This window comes from Leptonychotes weddellii, chromosome 10 (genome assembly GCF_054177405.1).
Source record: "Leptonychotes weddellii isolate Sample4059 chromosome 10, ASM5417740v2, whole genome shotgun sequence".
NCBI classification, from domain to species: domain Eukaryota; kingdom Metazoa; phylum Chordata; class Mammalia; order Carnivora; family Phocidae; genus Leptonychotes; species Leptonychotes weddellii.
In genome coordinates this window covers 48,959,966-48,976,279 of record NC_138378.1, presented here as the reverse complement: position 1 = coordinate 48,976,279, position 16,314 = coordinate 48,959,966, and the positions used below count along the sequence as shown (strand labels likewise).

Genomic DNA, 16,314 nt, shown 5'->3' with positions numbered 1-16,314 from the left:
ACTTGGCACAGTCCAAAGGTTTCAAAGACAAAACTTCACAGTTTTTGTGGCTGTTATAAGGAACAAGAAAATGAATGAAGTGTTCTCTGAGATACATTCACGATCTAGGGGTCTTAAACAGTACAAACCACTAACCAAACACAAACATCCTCCCTGCCAAAATTTCAAAGGTGTAGATATATTAGAACTGAAACTCGTCCCCATCCTAGATCCATGAGATTAATAGATATCTTTTATGTGTTAACTACATTGTTGACAAGGACATTTTATTACAGAGTGAGTACAAATTAATAATAGTAAGAGCAAATATATGTGAGTACTTACTGTATGCAGCTACTTTCCTTGTATTTTCTCAATTCTTTCTATAAGCTTATGTGAAAGGTATTGTTTTCCATCTTAGAAAACTATGGTCTGTCAGAGACACACAATTCGTGGAAGGACCCCAGTATCATGTTTGACTCTCAAAACACATATACTTCATTAACTTTATGTTGAAGATTCTCTGATTGCCTCAGTTTTACTTCAAACAGTGAAAGAACTCTACCCAATTTCACAGGACGATTCTGAATTACAAGTGAACATTTTAATTCTGGAATCAAAGTGTGCCACATATGCAAACTAGGTAATATAATTAGCTAAGGAACAGGAAGTTCCACAAAATTTTGAAATAGGCTTGAAGCTATGCACTTTTGAATGCTGAAGCACAAGCAGAAAAATAAAGCACACAGTACCTGCAATAAGGAGTCTCTCTTGGAAGCAATTTCTGTATGGTCACAACTCTCAGGCAGCGAGGTTCCCCCTTCCCTTAAATGCAGATCTGTTGCTCTTACCTTTTCCAGGGACTCAGAATCGAAAGTCAGGCTATTTTGTTAGAGCAAAGGACAGGACAGGAACTGGCAGCTGTCAGGAACAACAGCAGCTCTGAGGAGCATCCATCCACGTTTCTGTTTTCTCTCTTTCTCTCTCTCCCTCACCAGGTGCTTTCTCTCCTTCTTTCAATCCGTCTGCTTTTTTCTGTGGAGAGGCGTGTCCTGCTGTTTCTGTCCTCTCTGTGGCCCGCTTCATAATGCTGCCCTCTTGTCTGCATATGGCTCTTCTGGACCCAGCGACCAGTGCTTCTTTTTAACTTCAACCTTGCTACCAATCACCTCATGTTTCCAGTTTTCCAGTTCTCCAGGGATCACAATGATTAGCCCAACTCATCTTTACAAAACGTAGGTCATAAGACATGGATCAGAGGTCACCGTGTTAGAGCTGTCTTTGTGTTAGGTGTCTGAGCCCATTTGTTTGTATTTTGGGTATTTAGGAGTAGAGTCACATGTTCTAAAACATGGCCAACACTTTCTTAGAGGTTAGTGGACAAGGAAACTTCCCATGGAAGACAGTATGTCAAACACAACTTCTCTACTGCACTGTGTGCAGGAATCTAAAGGGATTTCCAAACGTCAATGGTACATAAAAGCAGCAGGCAAGGCTCTCTGAGGGAAATAATTCACTTTCCTATTACTGAACACAGTACCACCTGCTGTGTAGTGTTCATGCAATTTAAATAATAATGTAAATAAAAGCAACCACAAAATAAATGCCATTCATTGATTTCTTATTTTATGTCACACACTTCACATACATTATTAATAATTCTTCCAATAACTCTAAAGGATGGATACAAACATCTGTATTTTACAGAAGAGATAGATGTTCGGGAAGCTTAAGTAACTGGTCCAAGGTAACATCACATGTAAGTGGTAAATAACTGAGGTTACTCTGATTCTAAAATCTGCATGTCTATACCGTATTGTGCTGACAATATATTTTTGTATTTCAACAGTCAAGAATATTTTAAAGAAATTAGGATGAGAAAAATACTAGGTAATATTTATGCAGATATTCACCTTTTCCGTTTCTCTTCCTTTATTCCTCAAGTTTCAAGTGAACCCTGGTGTCATTTCTTTCAACCTAAAGAAATTCCTTTTCCTATGTCTTTATAGAACAAGTCTGCTTTGATAAATTCTTTCTTCCTCCTTGAGAAATGGCTTTTTTTTCCATCTTTATTCCTCAGAGATATTTTCACTAGAAGAAGAATTTGAGATTGATAGTTCTTTTCTTTCATTGCCTTAAAGATGTTGTTCTACTGTCTCCTGGCCTCCATCATATCTGATGAGAAAATGTGGTCCTTGGGATTGTTGTTCCCCTGTATTCAATATGTTTTCCCCCTTACCTGCCTGTGACTACTTTCAAAACTTTATCTAAGGTTTTCAGTAATTTTATTATTATGTGTCTAGGCTGATTTTTTTTTTCCAGTTTTTGTTCTTTGGAGTTTGTCGAGTTTCTTGTATCTATAAATTTATCTTTCACCAAATCTGGGAATTTTTCAGGCATTATTTCTATGAATGTTCATTCGGCACCAATATGGTCTGCCTCTGCCTTAGGGACTCCAGTGACACAATTGTGACATCTTTTGATGTTTTCTCTCAAGTCTCTGAGACTCTAGCCATTTTTTAAAACATTTTAGTTATTTATTTGAGAGAGAGAGTGAGTGAAAGAAAGAGAGAGAGAGTGCATAAGCAAAGGGAGAGGCAGAGGCGAGGGAGAAGCAGACTCCCCACTGAGCAGGGAGCCCGATGCAGGACTCGATCCCAGGACCCTAGGATCATGACCTAAGCCAAAGGCAGACGCTTAACCGACTGAGCCACCCAGGCATCCCTGACTCTAGTCATTTTTATTTCAATTTCTTTTCTTTCTGTTCAGATTGGATAATTTTTTTTTTTTTTAAGATTTACTTATTTAACAGAGAGAGACACAGTGAGAGAGGGAACACAAGCAGGGGGAGTGGGAGAGGGAGAAGCAGGCCTCCTGCGGAGCAGGGAGCCTGATGCGGGACTCGATCCCAGGACCCTGGGAACATGACTTGAGCTGAAGGCAGATGCTTAACCGGCTGGAGCCACCCAGGTGCCCCAGACTGGATAATTTCTACTGCTCTCTCCTCAAGATCACTTGCTCTTTCTCATCTCCATTCTGCTATTGAGCTCATTTCATGGATTTTAAGTTTCAGATGTTATATTTTTCACTGCAATTTAGTTCTTTTTTTTATAGACTCTATTTCTCTTTCAATAATTTCTGTCTTTCATTTCAAGAGTGTTCACCTTAGTTCATAGAAAATGGTTCTAGTATCTGCTTTAAAGTCTGTGTGATAATTCACACATTTGAACCGTCTTGGCAACTGCTGATTGCTCATTCCTTTGAGAATTGGTCAGATTTTCATGGTTGTTAGTATATCATGTAATTTTGGATTATAGCCTGGACATTTTGAATATTACGTCGTTAGACCTTGCACACTGTGAAACTTCTGTGGAGAATATTGATTTGTTCTTTGAACAAGCAATCCACCTGCATGATTTGTCCTTCAAGGTTAGTTCAGTTTTCAAAGCCTTTGAGATGCTGTTTGGGTCTGCTGGGGCATGTATATCACTCAGGGCTTGCTCTGGTACTTGGGTGATATTTATACTGTAATTCAGTTCTCAAAGCCTTTGTTGTACTTCTTTGGGCATTTTCTGTGCATGTACAACTTGGGGGGTGAGCTCATCACTTGTGTAGTTTCAAACACAGAATTAGAGATTCTCTTCTCTGGTTCTTGCTCATCTGTGGGGTTTCTTCCACATCCTCAGGCTTCCAGGGCCCACTTTTCCAGTTTGTCTGGCTGGAAAGATTAGTTTCTCAGCGTCGTGGGCCTCCTGGGCCATGGCCCAGTTTCATGCAATTGTACCACAGTACAAAGCAGTGAAAGAAGAGGAAAACCCCCAGAGCAGTGGTTCCTTGACTCTTTGCAAACTGGGTGTCCCTTTTTCTGCTTCTATTTTTTTTTAAAGATTTATTTTTTTATTTGAGAGAGAGAGAGAGAGAAAACGTGGGTAGTGGGGGAGGCAGAGGAAGAGAATCTTCAAGCAGATTCCCTGCTGAGCACAGAGCCTAATGCAGGGGGGTTTGATGTGGGGCTCCATCCCAGGACCTGAGCCAAAACCAAGAGTCGGTCACTCAATCCATTGAACCACCAGGCACCCCATTTTTCTGCTTCAAATAGCCAAAAGGTTGAATCGTCTTTTGGGATCTTAGGTGTCCATGCCTCCCCTGGGGTAGCAGTGCAGATCTACTTTTGAGGCCTTGAGGCAGGACTGGGAGAATAAAAAGAGAAAATTCAGCATGGGGACTTTGCCTAGACTCTGGCTTAGAGGCACAACTTTTCCTGCTGATCTATCCAGAATGATGATCTTAACTCCGGGTTTTTTGTTTTGGTTTTTGTTGTTTTTTTGTTTTGCTGTTTGTACCTTTTATAAAATTCCCAATTTGGCTTGCCTTCAGGCCAAATCCAGGAGGAGAAAAAAAGGAAAAACTCCGAAAACTCTTTGTAGCCAGTTTTATCTTTCCTTGGGGTTTGACTTCTCTCCTTAATGCACTTGCTATTTACTTTTCAGACTCCTCAGATAGTTGTTTGCCAAGCGTGTCCACGTTTTAGTTGAAGTCAGGGGAGCCACAGAATGGGCTCCTTTTTCTGTGGACTGCATCTTAATCATGTTTTCACCCCTAGTACTTGCCACAGAACCTACCACATGATAGACAAGTAAATGAAGGGAATGCAAGTGTAAAATGTGAGGCTCACCAATGTGAAGGAAATCTTTGTGTGTGTGTGTGAATGAAAATGTAAAATGTGAAGCTTGCCAGTTCTCCAGCAAATTCTTGTATGACCTGGATGGCATGTGTTTGGCTCACTGTTTGCTACTCTTCCCACACTCAAAGATGGTCAGTACTTCTCCACTGCTTGGCTCCCTGTGGAGCCTGAATGCAGCCACAGAATATTCCTAACACCCCAAACCTGGAAACCACTGTCAGGCAAAGAGCATGGGATGTGGGGTACAAGCCGGCCTTTTACTCCTGTCTTTCACATGTGTCCACACATTTTCCAGCCTTCATTTCCAATTTAAATGCAATGCCTCCTCCTCACAAATTTCCACCTTCCTATACTCCTTGCTCTAAGATTCCAGCTGATGGACACAGTTTTTTCTTTGCCAGGTGGGCTTGTGGAAAAAAATCATTTTTTTTGCTTTCTTATATAAAGTTCTATGTTTTCATTAAAAAATGTAATTTGACTAATGTGTTTTATGGGGCTTTCCTTCATTTATACCAAAAGGAACTTATGTTAGTGTTTTAGCCCTTGGGAAATGATGAATTTGTTTAATAGATCAGTAATTATCCCGCTCAAAAATGATCATTAGAATTCCTCTTTATTTGATTACTATGTATCACCAAACCCACAATCCATTTATCACCAGCTGTATCCATTAATTCAGCTATGCTGGTCTATGCATAAGAGACTACTCTAACTTCTCATTTCGAGTCTTTCTAAGAAAAATATTGGTAGAAAGTAGTATGCCTTAAATATATCTGATTTAAAATCTCAGTCTATACAAACCTTTAATTTTGGTTTTGTTTGCCATTTTTCTTACCTGAAGGCTATTTTCCAATAGAGTCGCAATCTAAATAGAAGTATACTTTTTTGTTAGGGGATTGGGGTGATTATTAGCTTCTAGGGGATGACAGTGATAGTAAGAAGCAATGTTTGTAAATGTGAATGCCTTTTCATGTCTTTGTATGTTTGGTATGAAACACCTAGCTGTGACCCAACTAGGTACTTACTCAAGGGAACGCTTCCCAAAACTAGAACATCCCCACTTCTAAAATGGAAAACACAGTCAGGAAAATGAGCTCCGAGAGTGTACTGAGCATGTGTGTGGTGCAAATAACAAGCGTGAGTTAGTTGAAGAAGGCTGACATCACTAAGTACAAAATTATCTAGTAAGGTTTCCTTTGGATTGTCATTCAGGACCCATGGCTTGGGACTCTGCCTAGCTGTGCCATGACTGAAATCAGAACAATAAAGAGGAAAGAAACTGACTGTGTGGTACAATCTAAGTGGGATTCACAATCTAAATGTGGTTTTCTTTTCTCCTTTTCCCCGTGGGGTCTCCAGTTTACCGTGGTTTCTGGGCAGTCCTGATGCTTCTGGGGGTCGTCGCCGTGGTGACTGCGAGCTTTCTGATCATCTGTGCAGCCCCCTTCGCGAGCCACGTTCTCTATAAAGCTGGTGGAGGCGGGTACATTGCTGGAGGTATGTGCAAGGCAAAGGGTGTGATTTCCAGTCATGGTTTTTCTCGACAGCCTCATATTTTCCTTTTCTAGTTTCAGGTTTCAGGCCTCTAGTAGTAGTAATATAATGATATTCATATGCAGTTTTGCTTGAGTGCCCATTATACGCAGACCCTTCTCCAGGGACTTTGCGTTTTCCACGTGCTCCACAGCATTTGCTCACTGTATCCACGTTGTATGAAGAAGGCACTAGAAGGGAAAGCTCTGTTGTTTAGCCTCTTTTAACCTATTTATTTTCTATCTGTAAAATGGGTTCATAGCATGTCTCTCTGTAACATCAGGATATGGGTGAACTTTTCTGTGCACTCTTAAAGACATAGCCTCACGATGATATTACAAACTGGCATGATTTATTTATCACAGGTAAAAAACATCTCTTTCTACAATGTCACCACTCACTTTCCTTAATTGTGGTTCATTTGCGTTATAGAAACACATTCTCTCTTTGGCGAAACCTGCGTTTGTTTTAGTCAGCTTTCCAACTAGTCTTTTTAATGCCTTTACAGTGATCTTAGTATAAATAGAAAAATAATTGACTAGGTGTGTCTTAGGAATATCAAGTGTTTTTCATTTAATTGGAAAATAAAAGCCAGAACATTAATCTGAAAACATGTAAGCACAGGTGATTTGTAAAGATAACAGTTCTAGAAAATGAGACAAACATCACTATGACCAAGACCAAATTGTACATGGCTATATGCTATATCGTAACATCAAATCAGAAGGACAAAGTGTTTCTGTATGAAATGGTAGTGATAGTAAAGAAACAGAATGGATAGTTTTGTCATCTCTAAATCATTGCAGAAACAGCTCCTGATGTTGTCCATCATCATTTAATTAATGACCAATTAACAGTTCCTTTAAGCACACTTATTACATAACATTGTGCTTAATTCTGTAGAGGGAATAAAAAGAATAATCAGATATGGATCCTCTGTTCGAAGAGTTCAAAAAAGAAAAAAGAAAAAGAAACAACCCACCAAAACCAAAACCCATCCTGTGAATAAGAGTCCTGTTTAACCTATTCTGTCATTTTTTTGTCTTTTATTCAATTCTTTCCTCACTGGTTTTTTCAAGGACCTTGTTTTCAAGGGCCTGGATTTACCTACAAAATTCACCATTTTAAAGTATATAATGCAGTGGTTTTTTTTTTAAAGATTTTGTTTATTATGTTATGTTAATCACTGTACATTACATCATTATTTTTTGATGTAGCGTTCCGTGATTCATTGTTGGTGTATAACACGCAGTGCAGTGCTTTTTAGTACATTTCCAGAGTTGTGCAAATATTACCACTCTCTGATTCCAGAATATTTTTTTTAAAGATTTTAATTAATTATTTGAGAGAGAGAGAGAGCCCAAGCAGAGTGAGCGACAGGCAGAGGGAGAGGGAGAAGCAGGCTCCCCACTGAGCAGGGAGCCCCACGTGGGCTCCATCCCCGGATCCTGGGATCATGACCCGAGCCAAAGGCAGACACTTAATTGACTGAGCCACCCAGGCGCCCCTAATTCCAGAATATTTTTATCACCTCACAAAGAGACCTTATTGTCTCCCCTCCTTCCCTCCCCCTGACCCTGAGTTAACACTCGTCTACTTTCTATCTCTGTGGGTTTGCCTATTTTGGATATTTCTTATCAGTGGATTCACACAGTGTGTGGCCTTTTGTGTCAGGCTTCTTTCACTTTAATCTCAATTTATAATCTCTCTTCTTTAATTCATAATTCCATAAGACCAAATCCCTTATATGCCATAAAACTGAGCATTTTCTGAGCCGAATGTTTTTACCTTCTCCAAACCACATTCTACCTTTGCTTTGTTCCAAGGTCTTGTGAAGGTGCATATTTTTCCATGGTCTTCCCAGAAATAACAGCTGTCTACTAGAGCATATAAATATTTGTTTCTTCTCATTGCTTACCTTTCTTTTTAAATCTTTTCCAATAAAGGAAATATGTATAGTTAACCCTGGAACAATATGGGTTTGAACTGTGTGGGTCCATTTATTTATACATGGACTTTTTTTTTTTTTTGATAAATACAGTACAGTCCTGTAAATCTGTTTTTTCTTTTTTATGTTTTTACAGTACCGTCCTGTAAATTTACAGTACAGTCCTGTAAATCTATTTTTTCTTTATTTTTTTTATGTTTCTTTTCTTAGCTTACTTTATTGTAAGAATACAGTGTATAATACATATACAAAGTATATGTTAATTGATTATGTTTTCAGTAAGACTTCTCTGGTCAACAGTAGGCTGTCATGAAATCTTAGGGGAGTCAAAGCTACAGGCAAATTTTCAACTACAGTTAAGTTTTTGTGGTGTCAAAAGTTACAGGCAAAAAAAAAGTTATAGGCAAATTTTCAACTGCGGTTCAGTTTTGGGGGAGTTAAAATTTATAGGCAGATTTTCAACTGCACAAAGGTCAGCACTCCTAACCCCACAGTGTTCAAGTGTCAACTGTAATAGCATGAGTTTAGTACACATATGGACAGCATGGTTGTTTTAAACTCAGAAACGCTCTGATCCTTGGTTTAGTCTGATCAAAGAATTGTGTGTCTGTGTGTATGTCTCGTGCTTTTGAAAAAAAAAAAAAAGTTGGTCATTTTTAAATTGTGCAAGAAGGTAGTATATCCAAAGAATTACATTTGGCTGAGAACTCTGTAGGAAGGTAAAAGCATTTGGTATGTACTCATATGCCGGTGACCAGTGGGTTTTCTTTTTGTGATGAATCTTTGCTGTGTGTGGGAATGGGGCTGGGGTTCCCTTTGCTCAGATCTTCTTCTAAAGTCCCCTGGGAACTGAGCGGTGTCCATGGTATTCTGGGACCCATTCTGCAAACAACCAAACTGGACAATTACGAGGACACTTCCTTTCAAACTTGACTTTTAATTTCCTTCATGGCAGAATTCTTTATTGTTTGTGTAGGACCATTTGTTCCCGCAGAACACAGAGAGAGATTCTGTTGGATGAGACAAAATTAGCTTGGGCAGAAAAAGTGATGTTCTCAGGAATAATTGAAGTTTACAGTCTAGTGTCAATTTCCACAGTGAAACACAATTCTGTAAGGCAGTTATGGGGCCAATAAATCATCCTTCATCTTCAGTACTTCTCGATAGAAGAATTTTTAAAATCTCTTCGATGTTTATTACCAAAATTCTCAGGTAATGTTAATAGGCAACTTAGCCTCTCAGAGTCGAAGGTGGAAACTTACATGCTATGCTGTATGAACACTTGGCAAATATGTAGCAAACACTAGGTTTTTCGGCCAGCCAAATTTTTGTGTGCCACATTTAATATGGAACCACGCATATAGTCATCTACGAGTTAAACTGAATTGAATTTATAATGCTTTCTTTGGTTAGATTTTATATTTTCAAAATGAGGAGATCTCATTCTATGGGCCTAGTGTTCTAGAATCTCTTTGTTTCTTATGGCTTGCCTCGTCGTTCCCTGCCTCACCGAGCCTCCTGTGCTGCCCTGTGCCAACGCTCTGTGCTCTGCCGGTTGGCTAGGAACAGGTGCAGCTTGGGCCTGGGGTTGCTGTGGCAGCTTTATCAATGCCACAAACAAGATGGTACCCTCTCTCTTTCTTTGGACAGATGGCCTTAGAACGGGGAATAGCCAAATTCCAAATGGCCAGTGCATGCACAAAGACTCTTTGGCATTAGCAGGAAGACTGTTTTTGAGCATTTCATGCATGGCTGAGTCATGCTGATGTCACAGTTGTCCCTGTGAGTAAGGGGCGGGGCCCATGGTATTCCTCTTGCTCTGTCAACAGGCTCAGAGCAAAGTGTGGAGGGTGTATGTTGCCACTCCTCACAGCTGGGCAAATTCCTTTTCAGGCAGGCTAGGCCGCGTGTTCCCCGAGGAGGTTCAGTTCTGGAACAAGCATTTGGTATGTACTCGTACGGTACATCCATGAGTATGGTAATTGTCAGGATGTTACAACGCCGACCCTGTTGCAATGAGTTCTTGTCACACACTCTACAAAACCTAAACAAATGCTGAAATTCGTTTTAATGTGGACTTCCAGAGAACTTTCAGATCCAAAGGGGCTGACGCTTGTCTTCTCCTATCCCTGCGATATTAAAGATGACAGGAAAGATGCAGAAGTTAAAATGGGTAGGCATAGCATTACAAAATGTTTAAAGTATATGGATGAAATTATTACATAGCTGAAACTTCCTAGTACCTGGGCAAAGCGACGTCAAGACAGGAATTGCTGTGCATGAGTAAGACTTCTAAACGTACAGGAAAGAATAATGACGTGATCTGGAAATTCTGGGATACTGACATCACTGGGTAATAAGCCATAAAACTTAAAATTGGTATTTTACCAGGATATTATGGTACAAAGGTTTTTCTTTTGTAAATGAAATCACTTTTTCCTGAGTGACAAAGTGGGTTTACATTTTTCTGCTGAATGTAGAGCTCGACAGAGTCCCTCCTGTGTAGAGGTGCCTGAAAAGTTTCTGGATCTCGGCTAAATCCTTTGTGGGACCCTCACATTGGTGAGACTACATGGACATCTTGTAAGTCAGAGGAATACAGCAGCCTTTATTCTAGACCCAGGAGGTATTAATGGGAGCCAAGGGTACCTTTGCAGTGTAATTGGTCCTTTGGAACAATTAGTCCTTTGGGGGCAAAGTAGTGATTTGACTCCTGCCCATTCTGTGACCACAGAGGATGCTCCTTGCCCAGACAGCTGTTGCTCAAGCCATTACTGGTAACCAGGGATATAAGCTGAGTGAGTTGGGATGAATTTTATAAATCCTCTGCCATGTGGGACAAACTGCTAGAAGCACATCCTTTCACAGCTCATCCCTGTTCCCTTTGGATCTGGAGGACAATGCTTTCTAGAAGCGTAGTGATGTGAACCTTCTTAAAAAAGTGACATAGGAAAGGTGAGAGGATATGAAGGGAATATAAAATTCTGAGTACAAAATATATAAACTACTGAATCAGAATTCAATTGGACTTGTGGTTTGTTTTCCTTTTTCTTTCAAAAGAGCAAGAATTTGTAGTAGCTCATCAGCAAACCACATTTATTTCTATATGAAATAAGGTAGATGTGATGAATGCCAAACTGCAAGATACTTTTTCCCCTAAATCCTAGAAAAAATCAGTCACAGAAGCCAAGGGACATATTTCAGATGTTCCTTTTTTTTTTTTTTGGCTGAGACTGAACACGTGGCTTCCAGGAAGCACTCAGTGTCATACCTTGCTCCTTACGTCTTCCTCCAGATAAAGCAAAGCGAGAGAAGAGTATGTGGAGGAAACAGAAGACCATGAGCAGGAAGGGATTAGGGAAGAATTGCTGACAGCCTAGAGGCAGGCATTCTAAACTTACAGGCACACGCATCTCCCTGCTTGCACCTGCTGTCTCCATGTCTATATCGTGAGAGATCCAGACTATAAACAGCCACTTACCCTGGACAAGCAAAGGGGCCTCTGTGTTAGCAGAACAGGCCTGGAAGGCCAGTGAATTCTTGCCAGAATGGCTTTTCTAAAGCTTCTGTGTCTTTCTTAGTGCACCAGAAGGAGGCTTTCAGGAGAAAATCACAAGCATGACCTCCTAGTGGGGAACAGAATATTTCACCAAAGTCTAGGACTTCACATTTTTATTCACAGGTCTGTTCTGTTGGAGGTATGCATGGAAACAAAAGGGTGACTCATGAGAACTGTAGGTTACTGATACATTAGCCAGATGTGCTTGTTGTAGTAGAATTCCTGTCTCTGATTTTTGTTTTTAAATTTTATTATGTTATGTTAATCACCATACATTACATCATTAGTTTTTGATGTAGTGACTGTCTCTGATTTTTATGAAACACAAAACAGCAGTTTGGATTTCTCTTTTGCTCAGTCCAGAAGCTTTGTACACTAGATCTGCTTTCTGAGTAGTTCTGGAAGAACCAGTCACCCTTATGTTTCTAGAAGTACTTGCTTTGTACCCTGGCTTTGTGCCTTCAGTTGTCATATTTGGGAATTTGTTCAGGAAAAGTATTGTTTTGGATATTGATACTATAATGATGTCGAAGGCCTCTCTTCAAATTCTGATGTGGAATTTTAGTTTCCTCCATATGTCATTTCATCAAAATGTCAAGTGCTAGAATCAGTCAACGTTGGTCAATATTAAAGAGGAAAGAGCTCTGAAGAATTTTTATTTACAAAAATACTTTAAAGCCTATAACTTTTCTTTCTCAGTTCTTCAAAGTATTTTTCCCCACATTGCTTATCAGTTAGAATGTGCATAACAGGCTGTTAGGATCAGACTTATCCCCACTCAGTTTGGAATGGGGCACCAGTATGATAGATGTATGATGCTCCGGTGAAGAGAAAGGTCCCCAGAGGAAGAATTCAGAAGGGACAAGTGAGACCCAGTCCTGTGAGCCTCCAACACCCCAGCCAGGTGAAGAGACACAGAGTGGTTTCTCTGGAGAGAGCTGTTGTGCTCCTGAGTCTCTACCCCTACCTGGGCTTGGTGTGCATATGTGTTCTCATTGGAAACATTCTGGGTGATGGTCCAGCCCCTGCCCAGATGAATCTAGGTTATGAGAGGTCAGCTCAGTAATAGCTTTAGTGGGACTTTCTGGAAAACCTTGAACTGGAAACGTGAATAAATGGCCCCCACCCCCTTTTACAAATGTATCTGTGTGGTTCTTCTGAGAACTAGATCTATAGGTCCTGGCAAATGAATGCTTTTACTCGCATGATATTTTATTATGGGATATAATTAATCTCCACACTGAAAGGAGTTTTCATATGTGTAGGGTGACAAGATTCTTTCCACTTTATAAATGGCATCTCTGGTTTGGGGTTAGGTTTTAGTATGGTGGAAAGGCAGAATGAATTTCCATCTGCTTCACTCTCCTTCTTTAAAGTATGTGTATCATTAACATCTACTATTAACTTAGTTCCAGAAGGCATTTAATTTCTTTGCAAATATTCTGTTTTATTTCACACCCTTCCCCCAAATAGTCAATTTGCTCAGAAATAACTAGTAGTGAATGAATAAGGCATACTGCTTTTTTAACTGAAATTTTTATGCATTTTCTGAGGCTTTTCCCCCCACCCATTATACTTACTTGTATAAAAGAGAAACACATTAGTAATAGACTCCCCTGAATGACCAGATTGACATATGCTAAGTCTGTCCTAGAAAGAATTTTTACTTCCTGTAACTAAAAGGTTGTTGGGGGAAGGGCAGGTAGTTTGCTCACTGGACACTTAAGACAGAAAATGTCCTTAATATATATAAGTGAGCACAAGTCTGGATTCACCTGTTACCGTTTCTGAAATGTTCAGCGATGGGCCTGTGGAGTGACTGGTGCCACCTGGTGGAAGATTCTAGTAAGACATGGGCAGACAATCTCCCTCACTTCTCATGGAATCTCGGAACTGGAAGGCACTGTGGCGGTTTCTCCCCTTGCCTCTTGACTAGCCCTAAAATAGCCCAGTCATATGAGAAGCTCTGATGCTTTAAAAGATTTCAGAGAATAATATTCGCTAGCCATTAGCAGTAGTTCATGCCAAAGCTCAATAAAAATAATGATAATAACAAAACTAGCCGATGCTTATTATGCGCTTGCCCTGTTCCAGGAACCTTGCTAAGTGCGTTATCCCCATTAATTCCTTATGACTGCTCTCTGCAGTAGGCGCCTGCATGACCTCTATTTTACCAACAAAGATGCTGAGACACAGAGAAGTACAGAACTTGTTCAAGGTTACTCAGCTAGTCAAGTGTAAAGCCTTCCAGCCAGTACACCTTTGAGGTAAGATTTAAACCAGGGCAGTCAGAAGCCAGGCCTGTGTGCTTCAACCACCTCCTGCTTTGTGAAACTCATCTACTGTGAGTAAACACTTCCTTGATGTTAAATGAAAATCCTCTTTCCAGATGCAGTCCCTAATGACTTGTACAGATGGATAAACCCTCATGATCATTCTCTGTCAATAACTGTTTCTCAAGGGAGTACAGGTATGGGATAGGCAGGATGTTTAATGCCTACCAAGATTATGCCAACCTAAGAAAGTAATAAATATTTGAGAAATCCAATAGACATTATATAGGTTTGGTTGACTAAATAAAAACATGAGGCCAGAAAATGAAAGGGAAGAAGCAGTTAATATATTTGGACAGTAGTGTGGTGAAGTGTGGGCAGTTATGAATATTTGGAAATCAGATAGATGTAATGAAAAGATACAGGCATGAAATTATAACTATATAAGATATTCAGGCTATCTCAGGAAATTGGAGAAAAATCAGTGGAAAGTGAGTCTGAGAAAATGAAGAGTGAAAATTGTTTATGGTTGATCATTATGCATTAGCAGTTTTAAAATTTCTGAAAAATGACATGTAAAAATGAGCATAATGTAACTGAAGGAGAAAGGAATAGCATTTTAATGTAAAGAAGGACTATTACAAAAGTACAATTATTTTTAAGAACTTCTAGTGTATTTCCCAAAAAAACTAACTTTTTAGTGAATGAACTAACAGATACATAACTACTTTGAAGGTATGTTATGGTGCAGTAAGTCTTACTTTTGAGAAAATGTAGAATTAGCAAATTTTCCTTTCCCCATGTAATGTTTAGAAAAATAAGTATGCATTTTAGATTCTGGAGTGGATCTGTGAGAATAGCCTACACTAATGGCCATGTTTCCTCCTTTAGCCTGACACATAAGGTTTCTTAAAATTTGAGAAAGGTCTCAAACACTGCAATTTTTAAGATTCCTACTGTATTAAAAGTTAACACATGCCAAACTCATTTGCAAATACTGTGGCACTAAGAGCTTACATTTTAAAAGTTAATACTCTATGTTTTTAAAACACATACATAAATGTAATGACCCTGTATATAAAGTCATTTGCAGACATTATCCAAAATCTTTTATGGATTTGGGCCTCAAACACATACTGCTTATAGACTCCAGTGTCATCCATATCATGAAGGAGCACTGTTATTCTATCCCAAGAGGTTAAACCCTTGCCCATTCTCAGAAAGGGTCTAGCTCTTTCTCCTTGGTTGTGCTTTTATGTCCTCTAAATTAAAGGCTAGAGATGCTACCTACATACCTGAGGGACATCTGTCTTTCCAAAGAAGTCTCAGAAAACAAAGATGCAGGGTGGCATTCTGGTTCCTACTTTGGGGACCAGTTCACAGGGGTTCATTTTATAATGAAGCTTCATAACATTCATTTATACATCATATTTTGTGTATTTCAAATGATACATAAATGCAGTTTAAAACAAAAAACAAAACTCTGACTCAGAAAACAGTCACAAAACATCCCTGTGCTCCAAGCATTTGGAGAGTTTAATTGCACAGTGAACACAATTGAAGAGCTGTCAAAAGTTTTGTTGACAAAACTGATGCTTGAGGAAGAGAAGGGAAGACTGTATTCTTAAGGGGGGTGGGGGAGAGTCTGAGCAGGTGCACTGCAGGTCACTGCCACAGCATCTGGAAGCCCAGCATCTCTTTTAGCAGTTTGGCATAAGATCGTGTTTCATAAAAAGATACTGATGCGACACATGAAAAAGTGTTCAACATCGCTCGGCATCAGGGAAATCCAAATCAAAACCTCAATGAGATACCTCCTCACACCAGTCAGAATGGCTAAAATTAACAAGTCAGGAAATGACAGATGTTGGCGGGGATGCGGAGAAGAGGGAACCCTCCTACACTGTTGGTGGGAATGCAAGCTGGTGCAGCCACTCTGGAAAACAGTATGGAGATTCCTCAAAAAGTTGAAAATAAAGCTACCCTATGACCCAGCAATTGTACTACTGGGTATTTACCCCAAAGATACAAATGTAGTGATCTGAGGGCGTATGTGCACCCCAGTGTTTATAGCAGCAATGTCCACAATAGCCAAACTATGGGAAGAGCCAAGATGTCCATCAACAGATGAATGGATAAAGAAGATGCGGTACACACACACACACACACACACACACACACACACACACTGGAATATTATGCAGCCATCAAAAAACGAAATCTTGCCATTTGCAATGACGTGGATAGAACTAGAGGGTATTATGCTAAGTGAAATAAGTCAATCAGAGAAAGACATGTATCTCATGATCTCACTGATATGAGGAATTCTTAATCTCAG

General features: G+C 39.7%; 1 protein-coding gene across 3 annotated transcripts in view; it reads left to right on the top strand.

Annotated features, from left to right (window-relative positions):
* Positions 1–16,314, top strand: part of TMEM182 (transmembrane protein 182) — a 103,312-nt gene that overhangs the window by 31,304 nt on the left and 55,694 nt on the right. For all 3 annotated transcript variants that reach the window (XM_081833335.1, XM_081833334.1, XM_006733384.3), the window contains exon 4: positions 6,023–6,160. In XM_081833335.1, coding sequence (XP_081689461.1) covers positions 6,023–6,160 — 138 coding nt within the window. The remainder of the gene's footprint in view (positions 1–6,022; positions 6,161–16,314) is intronic.